The sequence below is a fragment of the Zootoca vivipara genome, chromosome 6, assembly GCF_965207765.1.
Source record: "Zootoca vivipara chromosome 6, rZooViv2.hap1.1, whole genome shotgun sequence".
Classification (NCBI taxonomy): domain Eukaryota; kingdom Metazoa; phylum Chordata; class Lepidosauria; order Squamata; family Lacertidae; genus Zootoca; species Zootoca vivipara.
Window position 1 is genome coordinate 95,255,115 of NC_142589.1, and position 23,790 is coordinate 95,278,904.

The 23,790-nt window shown below is 45.9% G+C and overlaps 1 protein-coding gene across 1 annotated transcript; it reads right to left on the bottom strand.

Annotated features, from left to right (window-relative positions):
- Positions 1–9,783: 9,783 nt before the first annotated feature.
- On the bottom strand, positions 9,784–16,863 carry LOC132592243 (vomeronasal type-2 receptor 26-like). Its single transcript, XM_088673095.1, has 4 exons — positions 16,076–16,863; positions 13,444–13,662; positions 12,523–12,649; positions 9,784–11,425 (listed from the first exon to the last, which is right to left on the bottom strand). Exons 1-4 carry the CDS (start codon positions 16,700–16,702, stop codon positions 10,518–10,520), a joined length of 1,881 nt encoding a protein of 626 aa, XP_088529221.1. The 5' UTR covers positions 16,703–16,863; the 3' UTR covers positions 9,784–10,517.
- Positions 16,864–23,790: the final 6,927 nt, after the last annotated feature.

Genomic DNA, 23,790 nt, shown 5'->3' on the forward strand with positions numbered 1-23,790 from the left:
CCTCCGGTCTAATATCCCCAGCACTGCAATATTGCCACAAGAGCACCTGGACTAAAATTGTCTATCCAAAACTCCACTCTTGTGGTTTATCCCCACAACAGCTGCTCACTTTGGGTTTTAGTAAAGCAAACAGTCTAATTTGTCGGCGCCTAAATGATATCGCGCGTCAGAACAACTTAGCCACAATAAGGAACTTTTCCCCGTGGCATGACTATTTTCCACCTTCCCATTTCGACTCTCCGGCACCCTATCTGCATAACCTAGCAATTCCAAAATATAAATGCGCTTTGACTCTCGCAAGATTGAATGTCTTGCCCTCGGCTGGACTTGAGGGACGATTCCAACAGATGCCACACGAAAAACGTCCCTGTGGAGATGGCAGTCCCGAATCAGTGGCGCATGCCCTTCTGGCTTGCGCTCTTGATAAAGACTAGAGGAATGAGATTAACCCCCTTCTTTTATTGTCCATTCCGGGTCGCCCAGCCACTGCCCCAGTGTCCTTTCTCTGGGCAGATCAAGAGGAGCAGGGGACGGCAAAGGTGGCAAGGTTTTTAGCTGGGGCAATCGGAATAAGATCCACTATTTGACCATTGATTCAAAACCCTGAAATGTATTTTATACAATTGACTTTATTCTTTGTATATCGTATGGTTTTATTGCTATGGCTGGCGGCTGACGCAAATAAAGATTCAGTCAATTGGGGGGGGGATGAGAATCGGTTTGCAAAGAGGCGTCCAGTTGCGCTCAACATGGTGTGGGTGGGGGCATCATGTATGTGCCAGTTACATTGGGGGGGGGGAGGCCGAGCAAAACAGTGGTTTGCATGCCCGCTAAGGAAAGATAACGCAATAAGCTACGAAACACCTAACAATTGCCTCATTTAGTCAAAATCCAACCGCAACCGTTAATGCAAAATGGATGGGCTTGGTCCGGATTTGCAAAATCTGATAGGCGTTTGCACCCTCCAGCCCCTTGCTGTTCCCTTGCCTCTTAGCCACCCCCATGGTAACCCCAGAGGGACAGTAACACCCACTTCCAGAGTCTCTGAAATAGGCAGTAAGTTTGTCTTCTTGCAGCTGAATCAATCTTGAACCCTCTGGCCGTCATCTTTGCTGTCGTGTCTCCTTAACTCTGAATGGAGCTGAATCTTGGTTGTTCTGGAATGGACGGCGAAGAAGGGTGTGTTTTTCCCCCTCGCCATTCGCAAACATCTAATAAAAATAAGTTTAAAAAGACTCCGTTGGACTGGTCATGTTGTGCGGATGCCTGATGATCGTCCTCCAAAGCAACTCCTCTATTCTGAACTTAGAAATGGAAAGCGTAATGCTGGTGGTCAACAAAAGAGGTTCAAAGACGCTCAAGGCAAACCTTGAAAAAGTAATATAAACACTGACAATTGGGAAACACTGGCCTGCGAGCGCTCCAGCTGGAGAACAGCCTTTACCGAAGGTGTCGTGGGTTTTGAAGACACTCGGACTCGGGACGCAAGGGAGAAACGTGCTAAGAGGAAGGCACGCTTGGCAAACCCTCACCAGGATCAACTCCCGCCCGGAAACCTATGTCCCCGCTGTGGAAGGATGTGTGTATCCAGACACTTACGGACTCGCTGTTAAAACCATGTTTATGGAAGACAATCTTATTCAGCTATGAGGAATCGCCAAAGAAGAAGAAGACTGGCAAAAAAAAACATTCCTGTGACCCTCACTTTCATGGATACCAAACCAGGAAATGTGGCAAGGAACGTTTTGCAGAGAGAAGTAGCAAACACCATTATGTATCCGAGCTGGTAGTGTCTGGCTGGTAACCTCTTCTCCATTCCCAAACCTGAACTTCCATTCCCTAGCGGGAGAGATTGTAGCCGATTGCAATGAAGGTTCAGTCATGTTTTACACTGTCCTGGGGTATAATAATAATATAATAATAATTTATCATTTACCACTCTGGGCAGCTCCCATCAGAATATTAGAAACACGAGAAAACAACAAACATTCAAAACTTCCCTAAACAGGGCTGCCTTCAGATGTCTTCTAAACGTCAGATAGTTGTTTATTTCCTTGACATCTGATGGGAGGGCGTTCCTCAGGGAGGGCGCCACCACCGAGAAGGCCCTCTGCCTGGTTCCCTGTAACTTGGCTGCTTGCAATGAGGGAACCGCCAGAAGGCCCTCGGACCTGGACCTCAGTGTCCGGGCTGAACGATGGGGGTGAAGATGCTCCTTCAGGTATACAATAGAACATTAAACATTAAAAACGTCCCTATACAGGGCTGCCTTCAGATGTCCTCTAAAAGCAAGATAGTTGCTGATTTCCTTGTCATCTGATGGGAGGGCGTTCCACAGGGCGGGCGCCACCACCGAGAAGGCCCTCTGCCTGGTTCCCTGTAACCTCGCTTCTCGCAGGAAATCTTCGCCTCTGCAGCTCTGCTCTTTCTTATTACCTCTAGTCCTGGCAACCTTCACTAAACACCAAGACACCCCAATTGTCAGGGTGTCTCATAAACTCTATCGTGCTGGCCTGTCCCCTCATCCATGTCTTTATCTGTATGGCTGGCGACTTCTCCCCTGTTCCCAAACCGGGACTTCCGTTCTCTGGCCGAAGAGGTTGTAGCGGAATGCAACGAAGGTTCGGCCGCCATGTTTTACACCGTCCTGAGTTACCTGGGTTTCCTGGCCCTCGCCAGCTTCATGGTGGCTTTCCAAGCTAGGAAATTGCCGGATAGTTTCAACGAAGCCAAGTTCATCACCTTCAGCATGCTGGTCTTTTGCAGTGTCTGGGTCTCCTTTGTCCCAACTTACCTGAGCACCAAGGGGAAGTTCATGGTGGCTGTGGAGATCTTCTCCATCTTGGCCTCCGGCGCTGGTCTCCTGGCTTGCGTTTTCTTCCCCAAATGCTACATAATCCTCCTGAGGCCCGATCTCAACAATACAGATAGTCTGAAGAGAAACAAAATAACCAGGGAATTTAGCACATCGAAGTTCTCACTAAATAAATCGCAACTTATCTACATGAAGAGGCCAGTCGAATCCACCGGTTCTAATGTGACCAGCTTTCTTCGCTTTCTGAAAGTCTAATAATAATAATAATAATAATAATAATAATAATAATAATAATAATAATTTATTATTTATACCCTGCCCATCAGGCCGGGTCCCCCCCCCCCCGCCACTCTGGGCGGTTTCCAAGACACATTAAAATACATTAAAATATCACAGATTAAAAACTTCCCTAAACAGAGCTGCCTTTAGGTATTTTCTAAATGTCAGGTAGTTTAGGGAGGCTTTTAATGTTTAATAGATTATTTTATTTCATTTTTCTGTTGTAAGCCGCCCAGAGTGGCTGGGGAAACCCAGCCAGATGGGTGGGGTATTAATAAATTGTTGTTGTTGTTGTTGTTGTTGTTGTTTATCTCTCTGACCTCTGATGGGAGGGCGTTCCACAGGGTGGGTGCCACTACCGAGAAGGCCCTCTGCCTGGTTCCCAGTCTAGAAAGCATTTGTTGAATATTAGTCCTGCTAGACTGGGGACTGGGAGTGGCCGCCGAGACCATATAACCCCGGTCCTGAAAGACCTACATTGGCTCCCAGGATGTTTCTGAGCACAATTCAAAGTGTTGGTGCTGACCTTGAAAGTCCTAAACAGCTTCAGTCCGGTATACCTGAAGGAGCATCTCCACCCCCATCGTTCAGCCCGGACACTTGAAGTCCACCTCCGAGGGCCTTTTGGCGATTCCCTCCCTGCGAGAAATGAGGTTACAGGGAACCAAACAGAGGACCTTTTCAGTGGTGGCACCCGCCCTGTGGATCGCCCTCCCACCAGATGTCAAGGAAATGAACAACTATCTGACTTTAAAAATAAATCTGAAGGCAGCCCTGTTGAGGGAAGTTTTTAATGTTTGAAGTTTTACCTTGTTTTTAATATTCTGTTGGGAGCCGCCCAGAGTGACTGGGGGAACCCAGTCAGATGGGCGGTGTATAAATAATAAATTATTATTATTATAGCCGGATTTATTTGATTTATAAATCTGCATGCTACCTGTTGGGAGACTGCGCAGTGAAAGGAGGGCTGCATAGATGCGCACAAAAGAAATGCAAAAAGAAGAAAAGACTTTCTACCCAGCCACAGTAGGGTAGTGTTTCTTGCTCTGACTGGCAGCACCTTTTATGGCCAGAGAAGAACCACCTGCTACTGATTCTTCTCTCCTGCGAGCGGAGAAAAACATTTCCACTTGCCTCAAGCCACAATAATTGTGCCATTGTTCGTGGTCTGTATTGTTGTTACCCAATTTCGCATCTTCTTATACAGAACAGCTGCCTCATGCTAGGATGCGTTAGACAGACAATCTTCCCTTGTTTTTCTCTATTCAACCACAAAATCAGTGCATCGGATCTTGAACCCCCTTGGCTACTTTCCTGCCTTGCAGCCAGGCATTGCTAACCTGCCGCCCTCTGGGCAGTCTGCGCTACAACTCCCAGCAGTTGCAGCCAGCGCCTGCTTAGTGAAATTCCCAGGGTGGCTTCTAGGTCAGATGTTGCGGAAATGGCAGAACATTTTATCTCTAGGGTAGGGGAGAGCAAATGTGGATTATACAGGTGAAACTCGGGTAATTAGAATATCGTCGGAAAGTGCATTTCTTTCAGTAATGCTGTTCACGGGGTTCAGTAATGCTACTAAGGGTTCTTCAGTTGCGCCCAGGCAGGGACAGAGACAGCCAATAATGACACAGTGGGTTGAATCCAGAGGAAGAATTTAATTCTTAAATTTAAGAGACTCTTGGTGGTCAGCTCCACGACAAGAGTAAAGAAACACAAATTTGCAAAGATTCTTATACACTTCTTTGGGCTCCTTCCCCCTCCTCTGTAAGAGTGCGCACGCAAGGGGGTCATGGGTTACAAATCCATATAAGGAAAATCTGTATCCTGTCCTTCTCATAAACACATGCTGACTCATGCTACCCCGGTAGCATCCTCAAGCAGCCTTGAGTGGGGGGCTTGAGTCCCTGACTGTTCTGTGCGTCAGACTGATAGCGTTAGACAAGGCCAGCCATCCGGCCTTGATAGCAAGCTGGGCATCCTGTTCCTTTTGCTTACATTACACAGAGAGAGGCAAAGAAAAAGCATTTTAAGCAAGCCATCCCAGGGATATGGGGGGGGGCTATGCCATACAATCAGAATTATACAATGCAACTATATGATCAGATTTAGCTCAATAATACAATTGGCAAACCTCTCTCTACAATGCAATTTAAAAGGTGTAACCAATATATGAGATAGATGCATGACATGCAAAGCAGAATATGTCAAGCCTTTATTTGTTGTAATTGTAATTATTTGTCGTTCGGCGGGTCAATTATAAATGGAATGTAATTAATGAAATGTCATAGCGATGTTTATTTTTGTATTATTGTAACTATATGTTTAATTACTGTGGGATTTCCAAAAGAAAGCATTTGTAAAAATTAAAAAGAAAAATAAATAATAATAAATTGCAATACTGAAATAGATGCACTTTTCGACGATATTCTAATTTTTCGAGTTTCACCTGTATCTGCTTCTCATTTTTACAATTCTCCGTATTTTATAACAACGTACATCTGAGAATTCATTGGCACTTTTAGTCAAAAGATTTCTCAATGTGCTCTATTTTTTTTGCAAAGCAATATTGCAGAATGGAATTCATTTTAATTTTCACTAATACGAACATGAACCTGCCTGATTTGCACTTTCCAAAACAATACACAAACCAAACCACAGACTTCTTTAGAAATTCACACATTTCTGAATTTTGCAAAGGAATTTTGTAATAACCTGCAGTTTTGTAAGAGTCTATATTTAAAGTAGATGAAGAAATGAGCTGATTAAGTTAATTTGGATTTGCAGAACATATTAAAAATAAATGTAAAGAACCGCAGAAAGAGGGGGAAGGAAGTTAAATTTTGAAATGTTAAAATGATTGTAAAATAGGTGAAATGTATAAACTTGAAAAGCATAAATAAAATTTAAAGAAGAAGACGAAGACCTCCACTACTCTGTTCGTTCTTTGCCTGCTTTACATCTGACCAGCTAATAGTGTATTCTTCCTGATGCAGGCTGAGAACAGAGACATTGGGATCTAGGCTAACTTCTTTTTCCACCCCAAGACCACACCTGGAAGACTGTGTCTCATTGTGAGCAACATAATTTAAGAGGAGGAAGGTTCTGGAAACCAAGCCTGATGAGGAACAGTTGAAGGAGCTGCGATAAGACATCTTCCGATATCTCAAAGGGAAGAGGGAGCAAGCCTCTTTTCTCCTGCTCCGGAGGGCAGGACTCGAACCCATGGCTTCAAGTGACAAGAAAGGAGAGTCCAACTAAACATCAGGAAGAACTTCCTGACAATAAGAGCTGTTCGGCAGTGGAATTTGCTGCCAAGGAGTGTGGTGGAGTCTCCTTCTTTGGAGGTCTTTAAGCAGAGGCTTGACAGGCATACGTCAAGAATGCTTTGATGGTGTTTCCTCCTTGGCAGGGGGTTGGAGTGGATGGCCCTTGTGGTCTCTTCCAACTCTACGATTCTATGATTCTATGAAAACAATAAATTGTGTTGTGCCTTGTCTAAAGCTAGGCTGACTCTCCTTCCTTGGGGTTGGATGGCCATCTGTCAGGGATGCTTTAGCTAAGATTCCTTCAACGCAGGGGGTTGGACTAGATGACCCTTGAGGTCCCTTCCAACTCTATGATTCTATGAAAAGTCTTGATAAAATCATGCTTCAGATGCTGACGCGTTACCACAAACCCAAGAATTTCTTAACCGGTTTCCAGATAACAAATTTGTATTTTGTAACAGAATCTACTAGCTGTTTCAACATCGCCAGATGTGCACCGATATCACCAGATGCTTATTTCAGATTTGAAAAGGGAGGTATGTGAGCCCATTTTTAATCTGGTGGAAGAATAACAAGGGACAATGTGCTCATTCAAATGAAATTTGTTCCTGTTAGCAGGTGGTAAAGCAAACTTACGCTCTGCTTGGGGCTCCCTTTGAAGGAGACCCGGAAACTGCAACTAATCCGGAATGCGGCAGCTAGACTGGTGACTGGGAGCGGCCGTTGAGACCATATAACACCGGTCCTGAAAGACCTCCATTGGCTCCCAGGATGTTTCCAAGCACAATTCAAAGTGTTGATGTGGACCTTGAAAGCCCTAAACGGCCTCGGCTCAGTAGACCTGAAGGAGCATCTCCACCCCGGACACCGGAGTCCCTCTCCCGAGGGCCTTCTGGCGGTTCCCTCCGTGCAAGAAGTGAGGTTGCAGGGAACAAGGCAGAGGGCCTTCTCGGTGGTGGTGCCAACCCTGTGGAACTCCCTCCCACCAGATGTCAAGGAAATCGACAACTATCCAACTTTGAGAAGACATCTGAAGTCAGCGCTGCATGGGGAAGTTTTGCAGTTTTATTCTGTTTTTAGTATTCTGTTGGGAGCCATCCAGAGTGGCTGGGGAAACCCAGCCAGATGGATGGGGTATAATAATAATAATAATAATAATAATAATAATAATAATAATAATAATAATAAGCTGGGTAGCTCCTCTCTGAACTGTGCAGCTTCGCCTGTCTCTCTGCTTCTGGAAAAGCTGGAAGCAGGGAGGGAAAATATTCCCCTTCTCTTCTGTTAGGAACTGATCTTCCTGCAATTGCATTCCCCAATCTTCTGATCCAGATCAAGCCCTGACGAAATCCAGGACTGGGAAGAGGCTTTCTCTACTTCCAGCCTTCTTGGCCAGACCAAACAAAGAGAGCACCAACCATCGAAACAGGTCCCTCTCTGGAATCATGGATGTCACAAACTCCTCTCTTCGTCTACCGATCCCACAAGTGACGGGCAAACATTAATCTATCTAGAAAACACCTGGGATTCCGTTGCCACTGGACACAGTTCCTTCCCTCGCACATTTTTTCTCTACAACATTCCTGCGAGGTAGTTTCGGCAGACAGGTTGTCATTGGATCAAGCTGACTGATGTGTATCTGACATCTATGTGTGCAGGAGATCAAACACAGGAAAAGCTTTCTGGTGTAGAATAGGATGTCCCTATTTTCATGGGAGAACCGTTGGAGGGGATGGAATAGGGCGTCCCTATTTTAAAGGGCGAAACGTTGGAGGGGATGGAATACGACATCCCTATTTTCATGGGAGAAACGTTGGAGGGGATGGAATAGGACGTCCCTATTTTCATGGGAGAAACGTTGGAGGGGATGGAATAGGATGTCCCTCTTTTCATGGGAGAAACCTTGGAGGGGATGGAAGAGGACGTCCCGATTTTCATGGGAGAAATGTTGGAGGGGATGGAATAGGGCGTCCCTATTTTAAAGGGAGAAACGTTGGAGGGGACGGAATAGGGCGTCCCTATTTTAAAGGGAGAAACGTTGGAGGGGATGGAATAGGGTGTCCCTATTTTAAAGGGAGAAACGTTGGAGGGGATGGAATAGGGCGTCCCTATTTTAAAGGGAGAAACGTTGGAGGGGATGGAATAGGGCGTCCCAATTTTAAAGGGAGAAATGTTGGAGGGGATGGAATAGGGCGTCCCTATTTTAAAGGGAGAAACATTGGAGGGGATGGAATAGGACGTCCCTATTTTCATGGGGGAAACGTTGGAGGGATGGAATAGGACGTCCCAATTTTGACAGGAAAAATGTTGGAGGGGATGGAATAGGACGTCCCTCTTTTCATGGGAGAAACGTTGGAGGGGATGGAATAGGACGTCCCTCTTTTCATGGGAGAAATGTTGGAGGGGATGGAATAGGACGTCCCTCTTTTCATGGGAGAAATGTTGGAGGGGATGGAATAGGACGTCCCTCTTTTCATGGGAGAAACGTTGGAGGGGATGGAATAGGACGTCCCTCTTTTCATGGGAGAAATGTTGGAGGGGATGGAATAGGACGTCCCTATTTTCATCAGAGAAATGTTGTAGGGGGGTGCGTATGATATCAGCAAACAATAATACATATTTTTTGCCAAATCCTTTTTATTGATTTTCCAAATTTTACCAAATCAGCCACAGATTAAAACAAATTTAATACAATGCTTCCAGAAATTAGTTTCCCACACTTTGATCTTGAAGTTTGTCCAAGGTTCCCCTATTGTTGCTGCTTTTGTTTTCCTAGTTTCCCACATCTGAAGCACCACAAAGTTGATAAAAAGATGGCCTTTCTCAGCTCTTCAGTCCCCCCCCCAAACAAACTGAATGATTAGGGAGGGAGAAGGAACATTTTGCAAAATGTGGAAATATGTGCCTAGATCTTTTTTCTGCTAGGTTTTTTTGAGACAGAATATATAGCTGTAAATATTAAGGTAAAGGTAAAGGGACCCCTGACCATTAGGTCCAGTCGTGACCGACTCTGGGGTTGCGCGCTCATCTCGCATTATTGGCCGAGGGAGCCGGCGTACAGCTTCCAGGTCATGTGGCCAGCGTGACAAAGCTGCTTCTGGCAAACCAGAGCAGCACATGGAAACACCGTTTACCTTCCCGCTGTAGCGGTTCCTATTTATCTACTTGCATTTTGACGTGCTTTCGAACTGCTAGGTTGGCAGGAGCTGGGACCAAGCAACGGGAGCTCACCCCGTCACAGGGATTCGAACCGCCGACCTTCTGATCAGCAAGCCCTAGGCTCAGTGGTTTAACCACAGCGCCACCTGGGTCCCTATTGTAAATATTAAATGACCACCCTATCTTAACTTTCCCCCTATGTTCTATATTTTATTGATACCGGTACATTCGAAGTAATTTACAATCAAAGGGGGAGCAGAGAAACACCAGAAAACCTTATTTTTATTTTTATTTTTGTATTGAATTGAAATACCACCCTATACCCAGAGGTCTCAGCGTGGTTCACAAGATAAAATCAGAATATAAAACCTCAGAATACATTATCAAAACAACAACAACCCAATAGCCCCCCCACACACATATTAAATTAGCCATTGAATTTGAAATTCAAATAGCAGCAATAGCTTGATCAAGCTCCTCTCAACTCAAATAAAACCACAATGCTAATAAACAACAGAACAATAGTCAGGGGGGGGGGGAGAAACAGGTATAGAATAGAATTTATTTATTTACTGTACAGAATAATCAGGCTGAAGGCTGATCGCCAAAGAATGGATGCTTTTGAATTATGGTGCTGGAGGAGACTCTTGAGAGTCCCATGGACTGCAAGAAGATCAAACCTCTCCATTCTGAAGGAAATCAGCCCTGAGTGCTCACTGGAAGGACGGATCCTGAAGCTGAGGCTCCAAGACCTCATGAGAAGACTCCCTGGAAAAAACCCTGATGTTGGGAAAGATTGATGGCACTAGGAGAAGGGGACAACAGAGGACGAGATGGTTGGACAGTGTCCTCGAAGCTACGAACATGAGTTTGACCAAACTGCGGGAGGCAGAGGAAGACAGGAGTGCCTGGCGTGCTCTGGTCCATGGGGTCACCAAGAGTCGGACACGACTAAATGACTAAACAACAACAGAATAATTTAACTTAAAAATTCTGTTAAATTATCTTACTTTTCTTTTCCTAACTAGATGATCTTTGCTGTTGAGACTTGGCCTCAGGAGAATAATGTAACATTTGGGGAAGAAAACGCAAGCCAGGAGACCAGCGCCGGAGGCCAAGATGGAGAAGATCTCCACAGCCACCATGAACTTCCCCTTGGTGCTCAGGTAAGTTGGGACAAAGGAGACCCAGACACTGCAAAAGACCAGCATGCTGAAGGTGATGAACTTGGCTTCGTTGAAACTATCCGGCAATTTCCTAGCTTGGAAAGCCACCATGAAGCTGGCGAGGGCCAGGAAACCCAGGTAACTCAGGACGGTGTAAAACATGGCGGCCGAACCTTCGTTGCATTCCGCTACAACCTTTCCAGGCGTGGAATGGAAGTCCAGCTGTGGGAACGGAGGAGAGTTCATAAGCCAGATGGCGCAGAGAACGGCTTGGATCAATGGGCAGGCCACCACGATGGAGTTCGCCAGTTGCCTCCGTGAAACGTTTCTCGCTCTGTTTCCTGGGTGGGTGGCCACGAAGGCCAGAACAACCGTGACGGTTTTTGCCAGTACGGAAGAAACGGTGACGGAGAAAACAGTGCCGAAAGTCATTTGCCGGAGAAGACAAATGGTCTTCTTGGGCCGGCCGATGAAGAGGAAGGAGCAGAGGAAGCAGAGCAGGAGGGAGGCAAGGAGGGTGTAGGTGAGGTCTCGGTTGTTGGCTTTGACAATGGGCGTATCGCGTTGTTGGATGAAGATCGCCAGCACTAGGGAGGTTATGAGGAAGAGGAGGAGGGCCAGAGAAGTTAAAACCTTTCCAAGACTATCTTGGTATGAGAGGAAGTTGGTCTTCTTGGAAATGCACTGCTCTTGGTTCTTGTTGGGGTATTGATCTTCGGGGCACGGGGTGCAGTGAGCTGCGTCTGGTACCAAGAAACAGAACGGAGATACTTCACACATGCGATGAAGTTTCCTTTTGTGTTGTTAACCCACTGAGATGGCGTCGTTTATCCAAACGTTTCTGGAAAACTTCTCTCTTTAAATTCACCAGAAACTATTCCCCTTCCCCTCACCCCAGGTTGGAGGATGGATGGCGGCTAACAGATTGAGGTTGAATCCTGACAAGACAGAAAGACTGTTTGTGGGGGCAGGAGGCGGGCAGGTGTGGAGGACCCCCTAGTTCTGAACGGGGCAACTGTGCCCCTGAAGGACCAGGTGCGCAGCCTGGGAGTCATTCTGGACTCACAGCTGTCCATGGAGGCACAGGTCAATTCTGTGTCCAGGGCAGCTGTCTGCCAGCTCCATCTGGTACGCAGGATGAGACCCTCCCTGCCCGCAGACTGTCTCGCCAGAGTGGTGCATGCTCTAGTTATCTCTCGCTTGGACTACTGCAATGCGCTCTATGTGGGGCTACCTTTGAAGGTGACCCGGAAACTACAACTAATCCAGAATGCGCCAGCTGGAATGGTAACTGGGAGTGGCCGCCGAGACCATGTAACACTGATCTTGAAATACCTACATTGGTTCCCAGGATGTTTCTGAGCACAATTCAAAGGGTTGGTGCTGACCTTGAGAGCCCGAAACGGCCTCGTCCCAGAATATCTGAAGGAACATCTCCACCCCCATTGAGGTACAGCTCCAAGGGCCTTCTGGCGGTTCCCTCCCTGTGAGAAGCGAGGTTACAGGCAACCAGGCAGAGGGCCTTCTCGGTAGTGGCACCCGCCCTGTGGAACGCCCTCCCACCAGATGTCAAAGAGAAAAACAACTACCAGACTTTTAGAAGACATCTGAAGGCAGCCCTGTTTAGAGAAGCTTTTAATGTTTAATAGATTATTGTATTTTAATATTCTGTTGGAAGCCTCCCAGAGTGGCTGGGGAAACCCAGCCAGATGGGCTGGGTATAAATTATTATTATTATTATTATTATTATTATTATTATTATTATTATTATGTCTCTCTCCAAGCCACTCTTGTCTAAACCACTTCTGCGCTTTAATTTGGGTGTCTAAGTTGTACCTACCTGTCTGGTTAGAGAAGGTCCCTTCCGGGCAAGCAACACATTCATAGCAGCAAACCGGCTTCCCCTCTGGAACTTTTCTGCTCTGTCCCGGAGGGCAACTTTCTACACACCTGGAGAATGGGGTCTTCTAAAATGGAAAAAATAATAACAACATTGCTGGATTTTTCTCCGCACGAGATGAACGTTTCTCACTTGCTACTTCGAAGAACTTCCTTCTTGCTGATAACGGGTAGACAACTTGTGGGGTGAGTGAAACATTTTGGTAGGTTATTCGGCTCCACAAAAACAGAAACCCAGATCTATTAATATTAATAATAATATTTTGTATAGTGTCATCTATGCACATAGCTCTGGACAGAACTAAACAATGAATACAATCAATACAATACAAATTAATAATTTTAACATACATCGTTCAGAAGCCATTTCATTACATATCATAAAACCAGCTAGCCAAAACAGCTATTGCAATTCTAGGCTGCATCAACAGAAGTCTAGTGTCCAGATCAAGGGAAGTAATACCGGTAGGTAAAAGTAAAGGGACCCCAGAGTCACGGACGACTCTGGGGTTGCGGCGCTCATCTCGCTTTACTGGCCGAGAGAGCCGGTGTATAGCTTCCAGGTCATAGAATCATAGAGTTGGAAGAGACCACAAGGGCCATCCAGTCCAACCCCCTGCCAAGCAGGAACTAAGCCGCTTCTGGCGAACCAGAAAGAAAAAGAAGTCAACTAAATAAAGGCATTGGTTTGATTCGGCAAAGGATGCTGTTAAATTGTCAAAGGCTTTGGCAGCAATTTTTCAAGTAAGGGGTTCGATAGCGTGAAACCCTCCGCAAGTTGCCATGCTCTTGTCTAGGTTGTCTTCTGTCTGCTCCAACCTAAGAATTGGACATGAATATAGAGTATTCCGATTGTCTGCACCTGGGTGACCCACACGATTGCATCTGGGTTAATGCTGAAGTCCTCTCCCGGAGGTGCGCCAGGATCCAGGCCTCCAACTTTTACTTCAGCCCACGATTCGTTTGGGAAGAAGACGGCATTCAGAATATCATAGGCTGCCCGTCTCTTGTCATGTTCCGTAAAATAGATCTCCTCCCCAGCAGTGTTGTTAAACCGAATCTTCCTCAAAGAGGCCAGCATCTGAAATTAAAGAGATGTGATAGTATTTGTAACGCCTGATAAATTATCTAAGACGTATAAGAAGGTTTCTAATAACCGCTGGAAGTGCAAACAGGTGGGTTTTTTTTTCCATATGTGGTGGACTTGTAGAAAAGTGAGGGTATTTGGGAAAATGATATATGATGAGATTAAAAAAAGATGTTTAAACCGAGTATATAAACAGCAACAACCCACCCTGAAGCTTTTCTTCTAAGGATTACAGGGATAGAAATTCCAAAAAAGATGGTAAAGTTGTTTATGTATATAACTACAGGGGCTAGTATTCTTTATGCTCAGAAAAGGAAGAAGGAAGAAGTTTCCAGTAGAGAAGAATGGATCAACAAAGTTATGGACTATGTTGAATCAACAAAGCTAACATTGGTGTTTTGCTTCTACTTCTTTTTTGAACAATAGAAGCATTTTTTCGGATTATTTGAAGAAATACCACGGCATGAAGAATCCGTGAGCAGGTGTTGAACTATGAGCAACAGAACAATTAAAGATGATTGCGTTACGACTGTGTTTCAAAAAAATAGGGAAGACAGGGTTCGGCAAAGGGGGGGGAGAGATGAGAAAAACATGGAAAATGTGGGAAGTTGATAATATAAAATAATGTGTTTAAAATACGTATTGGAGTTTTTACGAAGAACTTTTGGAAATTTAATAAGAAATGAAATGAAATAGGTTTGGCAAGTTGCGGTTGTGAAACGGGTCTGGAGACTTGCGGTGACGTATTGTGAGACATGCAGATGACACAACCTTGATGGCAGAAAGTGAGGAGGAATTAAAGAACCTTTTAATGCGGGTGAAAGAGGAGAGCGCAAAATATGGTCTGAAGCTCAACATCAAAAAAACCAAGATCATGGCCACTGGTCCCATCACCTCCTGGCAAATAGAAGGGGAAGAAATGGAGGCAGTGAGAGATTTCACTTTCTTGGGCTCCTTGATCACTGCAGATGGTGACAGCAGTCACGAAATTAAAAGACGCCTGCTTCTTGGGAGAAAAGCAATGACAAACCTAGACAGCATCTTAAAAAGCAGAGACATCACTTTGCCGACAAAGGTCCGTATAGTTAAAGCTATGGTTTTCCCAGTAGTGATGTATGGAAGTGAGAGCTGGACCATAAAGAAGGCTGATCGCCGAAGAATTGATGCTTTTGAATTATGGTGCTGGAGGAGACTCTTGAGAGTCCCATGGACTGCAAGAAGATCAAACCTATCCATTCTGAAGGAAATCAGCCCCGAGTGCTCACTGGAAGGACAGATCCTGAAGCTGAGGCTCCAAGACTTTGGCCACCTCATGAGAAGAGAAGACTCCCTGGAAAAGACCCTGATGTTGGGAAAGATGGAGGACACAAGGAGAAGGGGACGACAGAGGATGAGATGGTTGGACAGTGTTCTCGAAGCTACGAACATGAGTTTGACCAAACTGTGGAAGACAAGGAGTGCCTGGCGTGCCCTGTCCATAGGGTCATGAAGAGTCGGACACGACTAAACGACTCAACAACAACAACAACAACATTGTGAGACAACTTTGGGCCTGCCCTCTGTTTTCTTAAAGAGAAAAGATTGCTGTGGGTCGAATTCAAGTGGAGCTCAGAGTGTAGAATGTTGTCCAATTATCCAATTGGGAAACATCAATAAACACAACCTTGTGAGGCAGAAGGATAGCAGAGAAACCGATCTGCCTACGACAACTTTGGCTGTGTTCTAGACACTTGCAAAAACTCCTTGCCCACTACACTTCCGTCACGAATGTCAAGCCTTGTTTCTAAACGCCTAGAAACTTTTCCTCCTGAGTTCAGGTAACAGTCTGTAGCAGCGGAAACTTTCATCTAGCTTTCTGTGCCTCTTCGTGCCTGTGAAAAATAACTCGCGTCGTCTCCTTGTTCATTAAAACAAAGAAGATTTATTAAGGCTAACTCCAGCCGGGGGAGTTCAGGTCCATCTCGGCTGGAAACTGCGACACGAACGGAAGAAACAAACATACAATCCCATATATGACAGAAAGTTTACAACAGTACACATACAGGTCCTGTTTCCTGTTTACATGACACGTCACAGGTACTTCCTGTTTATATGAGAACAGCCCCCGTGATACAGGACGACTGCTGAGCTGTTAACCCTCTCAGCTCACACAGAGATGTGGTCGGGGTGGGGAGGCTGAGCAGCCTTTTTTAAAAAGCCCCATGGCAACTCTGGGCTCTTTGGGACTTCCTTGACCCTCGTTGACATCTTCTCAGGACTCCAGGGAGGGTCTTCTCATGAGCCAACTCCCCAACTCTCTCTTGCCATTCCCAGTTTCGAACTGGCGCCACATGGGCATGCAGTTGCGTGCGAGTCGATCGTATGGAAGTGGGGAACACACCTGTACTTGGTTCCGTGGAGACATTACCTGCCAAGGCTGGAGATTCAGAAGTCTCTTGTCACCTCTTTTGGATCCGGTTGAATACATGGCATCATGCAATGTGTGGGCCACAGAATAGACAGCATTGTAGATGCTGTAACTGTAGTCCGTCATCTCTGTCGAAAACACAAAGGCTGGGAGATCCTCCGGCTTTTCCTGCCCTGTACAGTTCCGCTGGTTCTTCGAAACGTTTTGGCCTGGTTTTAGAAATTCACAGCCAAATGTCATTTTCCACCAGCCACGGAGAAAGACGTCTTCCGGAGACCGATATGGATCTAAAGCGGAGAGAAATTCGACGAATCCAGGCACTTTTCTCGTGTGGATTTTGAAGGAAATGGACCCGTGGAAATGTTTTAGATGCTTCAAAGTTCTGGAGTAACTCACAGCAGCAAAATCCCAGCGGGAGGTCAGGACCCAAACTTTCCCAACTGAGGTCCCCTTGTTTTTTTGCAATTGGGTGATGGGCCCCATTAAATATCTGATGGAATTGGCATCTACAAAGAAAACCACCACCCGAGCCTCACTTTTGTAAACATTTGAAACTTGTTTCGCCCATCGTTTCAAATGCCCCAAAATGACGTTGGTTTCTGGGACAGCCTTTTCCGCAAACGCCATGCAGATGTCGTTTCGGGCGAGGAGCGGCGCCAAAGTCCGGATGAAAATTTCACCGCCGTCATCCTCCGAAGTGATGAGTCCCACCCAATTCCAGCGGAAATGCAGGAATAGTGAGACTAAACCCTTGAACTGAAGGATCTCGTTGGGGTCGATGCGATAGAAGGAAGGAGATGCGAATTCCAGTTTGGATGAGCCATAGCCGAGCTGAAAGAAGGAATGGCTTAATTTTTTTAACATGCAGTTTTGAAGCTCTGCAGTGCCTTCTTTGCTTCCTCCATAATGCTACCATTCCTCTGACTAGAATCATAGAATCCTAGAGTTGGAAGAGACCACAAGGGCCATCCAGTCCAACCCCCTGCCAAGCAGGAAACACCATCAAAGCATTCTTGACATATGCCTGTCAAGCCTCTGCTTAAAGACCTCCAAAGAAGGAGACTCCACCACACTCCTTGGCAGCAAATTCCACTGCCGAACAGCTCTTACTGTCAGGAAGTTCTTCCTAATGTTGAGGTGGAATCTTCTTTCTTGAAGTTTGAATCCATTGTTCCGTGTCCCCTTCTCTGGAGCAGCAGAAAACAATCTTTCTCCCTCCTCCATATTATTATTTACTACTATTATTTGCAGCAATCCTTCTACTCAGCTCGATGGGACCATGCATGCAGTCCCATGAAGATCTCTGCATCTTCTGCTTCAGCCTTTAAGGTAAGCAGGAGATGTTCTCCGTGGGGTCCTACCAGTGAAAATTCCTTATATCGCCACCCCCATCATCATCATCATCATCATCATCATCATGGGGCTACCTTTGAAGGTGACCCGGAAACTGCAATTAATCCAGAATGCGGCAGCTAGACTGGGGACTGGGAGTGGCCGCCGAGACCACATAACACCGATCTTGAAAGACCTTCATTGGCTCCCAGTACGTTTCTGAGCACAATTCACAGTGTTGGTGCTGACCTTGAAAGCCCTAAACTGCCTCGGTCCAGTATACCTGAAGGAGCGTCTCCTCCCCCATCATTCTGCCCGGACATTGAGGTCCAGCGCCGAGGGTCTTCTGGCGGTTCCCTCGCTACGAGAAGTCAAGTTACAGGGAACCAGGCAGAGGGCCTTCTCGGTAGTGGCACCCACTCTGTGGAATGCCCTCCCACCAGAGGTCAAAGAGAATAACAATTACCAGTCCTTTAGAAGGCATCTTAAGGCAGCCCTGTTTAGGGAAGCTTTTAATGTTTGATGGATTTCTGTATTTTAATGTTTTGTTGGAAGCCGCCCAGAGTGGCTGGGGGAACCTGGCCAGATGGGCGGGGTATAAATAATAAATTATTATTATTATTATTATTATTATTATTATTATTATTATTATTATTATTTATACCCCACCCATCTGGCTGCGTCTCCCCAGCCACTCTGAGTGGCTTCCAGCAAAATATTAAAATACAATAGCTCATCAAACATTAAAAGTTTCCCTAAACAGGGCTGCCTTCAGATGTTTTCTAAAAGTCAGATAATTGTTTATTTCCTTGACATTTGATAGGAGTGTAGGAGTGTGTTCCACAGAGAGGGCGCCACCACCGAGAAGGCCCTCTGCCTGGTTCCCTGTAACCTCGCTTCTTGCAGGGAGGGAACCGCCAGAAGGCCCTCGGGAAGTGAACCCCGGGGTCCGGGGTGGAGATGCTCCTTCAGGGATACTGGGCTGTTTAGGGCTTTTAAGGTCAGCACCAACGTTTTTAATTGTGCCGGGAAACATACTGAGAGCCAGTGTAGGTCTTTCAGGACCAGTGTTCTATGGTCCCAGCGGCCGCTCCCAATCCCCAGTCTAGCTGCCACAATCTGGATTAGTTGCAGTTTCCGAGTCACCTTCAAAGGTAGCCCCATGGAGAGCGCATTGCAGTAGTCCAAGCGGGAGATAACCAGAGCATGGACCAGACTGGTGAGACAGTCTGCGGGCAGGGAGGGTCTCATCCTGCATACCAGATGGAGCTGGGAGACAGCTGCCCTGGGCACAGAATATATCATGGAAATAGGGCCGTGACCCCAGTTGGGAAAACTCCAATCTCAGGATGTGTGCCCATCAAAGCCACTGGGGTCTTTCCACAGCAAATATACATTTATTTTCTCTTGACCCTGGGCAAACCAGCCTTTTTATTAACGTGAGCTGGTCTGCAGCTGCAGACGCTGTTGATGAATTTCCTCTGGAGCTTTGCTGAATGTTAGTGGCTACATTTCCTGGTTTTAATACGAACCACCCTACGATCTATTGACCAAAGATGGCCTGCAAAAAGCCATGTTTGATCAATACATCAACAGTGCAAAGTAGGTGGGGAAGAAGATGTCAATGAACCAAAACGGCTAAAAGTTGTGTATCACACTGAACTCCCTGGTTCTGAAATAAGATTTGGAAATTTGTATTTGTTCCTCTGGAATTCAGGAGAAGTGGGAGGTGGGACAGAGCTAACATGAGGAGCAGTCAAGGAATGCAAGGAAGATTCACACACACACACCCTCCATAATCCTTCCATGACAACCTGTTCAAATCAGCTGAACTCTCCCCCTGTATTTGTATTTCGTATGTTATTTGTATAATCATAGAATTGTAGAGTTGGAAGGGACCCCGAGGGTCATCCAGTCTGACCCCCTGCAATGCAGGAATCTCAGCTAAAGCATCCACGACAGATGGCCATCCAACCTCTGCTTGAAAACCTCCACCACCTCCCAAGGAGGGAGACCGTTCCACTGCCGAACGGCTCTTTACTATTTTTATTATCTGGAGAATTCCTTGCGGTCGTGACCCCCTTTGACAATCCCGTAGAAAAGGTGGCCCACACACACCCTGGAACTGTTTTGCAGAGCATGGGTTTTGTATCCCTGCGTCAAAGGAATCTGGAACCCTGGCCAGTTTCTCTTCTTACCTGTGGGATCTTGAAGGCGCTCAAAATTGACGCCATCTGTCTCGATGTCTTGGAGTCGAGGCTCCCAAGGACGGAGAGCAGGTTGTCCTGCTTGTCACAGCTGTAGTTTGGGACCATTTGTCTCCGCGTGGAGATCAGAGCAAGGCTGGCCTCCGTGGGCTTGTTTGCAAAACTGCTTTCCTGGTAGATACGGAAGCCCAGAGTGACATTGGGTAGAAGCATCAAGTCCTTGTTGAGTTCCTGGATGGCGAAACCCAATGCCAGAATATACTGGTAGTTTTTGGGCACAGGGCTACAACGAGAGGAGTACAATACGATACAATAATCTTTATTGTTATTGTCCCATGCAGAACAACGAAACTGAACATCCACATCAAACTTACACCACCATCAGCATAATTACCCCCTAGAAAAACCTCTAATACCCCTTCTGATTTACCCCCTAAAACTCTGATGCCCCATGGCTGAATACAGACCCTCCCTCACAGACTGCCTTTCGTTGCATTCAAAACCAAAATCGCTCTTGGGTAGAAGCTAGTAAGAGTGCTGAGTGTATTTATGTGTATAATAGGGGTTTAACTTTAAAAAAATAATTATTATTTCCTGTATCATAAAAAGATGAACTTCTGCTTAGAAACTCTGAAAAAGGGACTAATTCGTCTCAGTTACAAAGTAAGTTAAGAAGGACCCCTAACCATTCGGTCCAGTCGCGGACGACTCTGGGGTTGCGGCATTCATCTCGCTTTACTGGCCGAGGGAGCCGGCGTACAGCTTCCAGGTCATGTGGCCAGCATGACTAAGCCGCTTCTGTTGAACCAGAGCAGTGCACGGAAACACTGTTTACCTTCCCGCTGGAGCGGTACCTATTTATCTACTTGCACTTTGACGTGCTTTCGAACTGCTAGGTTGGCAGGAGCATGGACCAAGCGACGGGAGCTCACCCCGTCCGTTGCGGGGATTCAAACCGCCGACCTTCTGATCGGCAAGCCCTAGGCTCTGTGGTTTAACCCACAGCGCCACCCGCGTCCAGATGCAAAGTTATTTCCCCCCCCCAAAAAAAACCCAGAGTCCTTTCTGTTTGGGGATAATTGTGTACAGCTGAAGACGCTGGCAGCATGAAGATAAATTCAACCGTGTGAATAAGTTTTGATGGATGCCACAATGGAATACTGAATATTGTTGTTTTTGTAAAATATGTAAAATGAACCATGGAAAGAGAAGAAGGGAAGTCATTGATATCTTAAGGAGTCCTTTGAATTATAACACAGGAAATTTAATAAAAATTGTATATAAAGGTTATTCTGGAAAAGACCCTGAGGTTGGGAAAGATGGAGGGCACAAGGAGAAGGGGACGAAAGAGGACGAGATGGATGGACAGTGTTCTCGAAGCTACCAACATGAGTCTGACCAAACTGCGGGAGGCAGTGCAAGACAGGAGTGCCTGGCGTGCTCTGGTCCATGGGGTCACAAAGAGTCGGACACGACTAAACGACTAAACAACAACATAAAGCACTTTTTTTAAAAATGCCAATTTCTGCCTCTCCGAGAACTTACATGAAATGGGGAAGGTCCCCTTCTCTGAAATACTGTGTAAAGGACAGCTTTCTGACTAGAGCTCTGAAGAGAGGCAAATTCCCACCGACCATGAGATCACCTGGGCTATAGTAGTCCTCCTGGAGTCGCAGAGGTCTGATGAATAGTCTTCCAATCGCCAGCAGCCCGCAGCTGTCCTGCGGCAACAGCCAACACAAAAACAGCAACCACATCCTCTGCAGCCAAGAAAATATTATCCCTCCAAAAGCAATGGCACTTTTGCAGAACCCGATTTCCGAACCGCCCCATTTCAGCAGGGGTTTCAGATAATAGGATAAACACACCCATCTCAGCACCGCCAGGAAAAGCACGGAAGATTATTATTTGTTTTTAATCGCAGGCATTCCTTATTGCGTTTTTCATTTTCTTTATTATTGGTATTTAGAACCCCCCCCCCCTGGGGACGAAGAGGAATGGTGACAACTTTAAAGAAAAGAATTAACGCCATCTGCATAATTCTAGGTTCTCGCCACAATTTGGCGAGAAGTGCAGGGGGAAAAACATGTTTTTGTCACTCTTAGGGCAGACACATGCAGGGATTGGGCCGCTGTTGTCAAGTTGTGGTTTTTTTTGGGCGGATGTGAAATGGAACACCTAAATTCAAAATGGCAACCAAAGCAGCTCATAAAAAGTCCCTTAATCCAGAATGAATGGTTTGGAAAAGATTGGGGTATGGTTGTATACAGTGCCGGATTTATGTATAAGCTAATCAAATGATAGTTTAGGGCCCCACTCTCTTGGCCCCCCCCAAAAAAAAAATTAAAGGGGAAAAAACTGGATGTACATTTCCAAAATATAAGTTGAAAAACAAATAAAACCTACATCCAGCGTTTGGTGTTGTGTCAGCTCCAAGGATGTAAGTCATGGGCCCCGCCTACTAGCCTGCTCCCTAAAATATCCCTGGTCTGCTCCTTTCTATATATTTGTTGTTGTTGTTGTTTAGTCGTTTAGTCATGTCCGACTCTTCGTGACCCCATGGACCAGAGCACGCCAGGCACTCCTGTCTTCCACTGCCTCCCGCAGTTTGGTCAAACTCATGTTCGTAGCTTCGAGAACACTGTCCAACCATCTCGTCCTCTGTCGTCCCCTTCTCCTAGTGCCCTCCATCTTTCCCAGCATCAGGGTCTTTTCCAGGGAGTCTTCTCTTCTCATGAGGTGGCCAAAGTATTGGAGCCTCAGCTTCAGGATCTGTCCGTCCAGTGAGCACTCAGGGCTGATTTCCTTCAGAATGGATAGGTTTGATCTTCTTGCAGTCCATGGGACTCTCAAGAGTCTCCTCCAGCACCAGAATTCAGAAGCATCAATTATTTGGCGATCAGCCTTCTTTATGGTCCAGCTCTCACTTCCATACATCACTACTGGGAAAACCATAGCTTTAACTATACGGACCTTTGTCGGCAAGGTGATGTCTCTGCTTTTTAAGATGCTGTCTAGGTTTCTATATATAGAGTGCCTACATTCTGCTATTTATCATTCTTAGTAGTTTGCACCATATATTTACACCTCTTATTATTTCATGTAATGATTAAGCTTGTTATGAATAAAAAATATTTTAAGTTAGAGCTTAATGATCATTTTTAAACTATTAATCTACTTCTTCTTCATTGTATTTCACTATTCATATACTTCTTCTTAATTGTATTTCAGTTCAACCATTACTTTGATAAAATACATGTTTTGCTATGTGCAAATGGCTTTGGATACCTATTAAGTCCTTAAACGACCACCTAGCATAGATTCAACACACAAAAAACAGCAGCAATTTGTTGTTGGCGAAGGACAGCTGGACATAGAAAGGACCCCATGACCTTCAGGAGCTGAGGGCCGCATCAAACCTCAACCCGGCCCTGCTAAGCAGACAGAAACATTAGCAAGATTCCAGTAACACTTGTAAGGTAACAAACACTATGGGCAATATGGATAGATACAACATATAAATTATGAAATAATATGCAGTTGAAAACGTTGACAATAGGACCCATGGAGGGGATGGAGGGGAAGAGTGGAGAGATTCAGAGAAATCTATATACAGCCATACTTCGAGTTACAGCTGCTTCAGGTCATGTGCTTTTGGGTTGCGCACCGTGCCAAACCCAGAAGTCCCGGAACAGGTTACTCCTGGGTTTCGGCGCTCGCGCATGCGCAAAACCACTAAACCACGCTTTGCACATGCGCAGAAGTGCCAAATTGCGACCCATGCATGCGCAGATGCGGTGCTGTGGGTTGCGAACATGCCTCCCGCACGGGTCACTTTCGCAACCCAAGCATCCATTGTATATATGGATAGGTATTTGGCAGGGTTACAACTCGACATTTGTAAAATCAGATAGAATATTCTGTCATTTCCACAACATCTGTCCTGCGATCAACTCTTGGGAATTTCACTAAGCAGGCGCTGGCTGCGATTGCCGGGAGCTGTAGCGCAGAGGGCGCCAGGTTAGCAAGGCAGGAAAGTAGCCGAGGGCTCCGAGATCTGATGCACCGATTTGGGGGTTGAAGAGAGAGAGAAGAGGGGAAGGAACGTCAGTCTACCGCATCCTAGCACGAGGCAGCTGTTTTGTATACACAGATGCGGAGTTGGGTAACGACAAG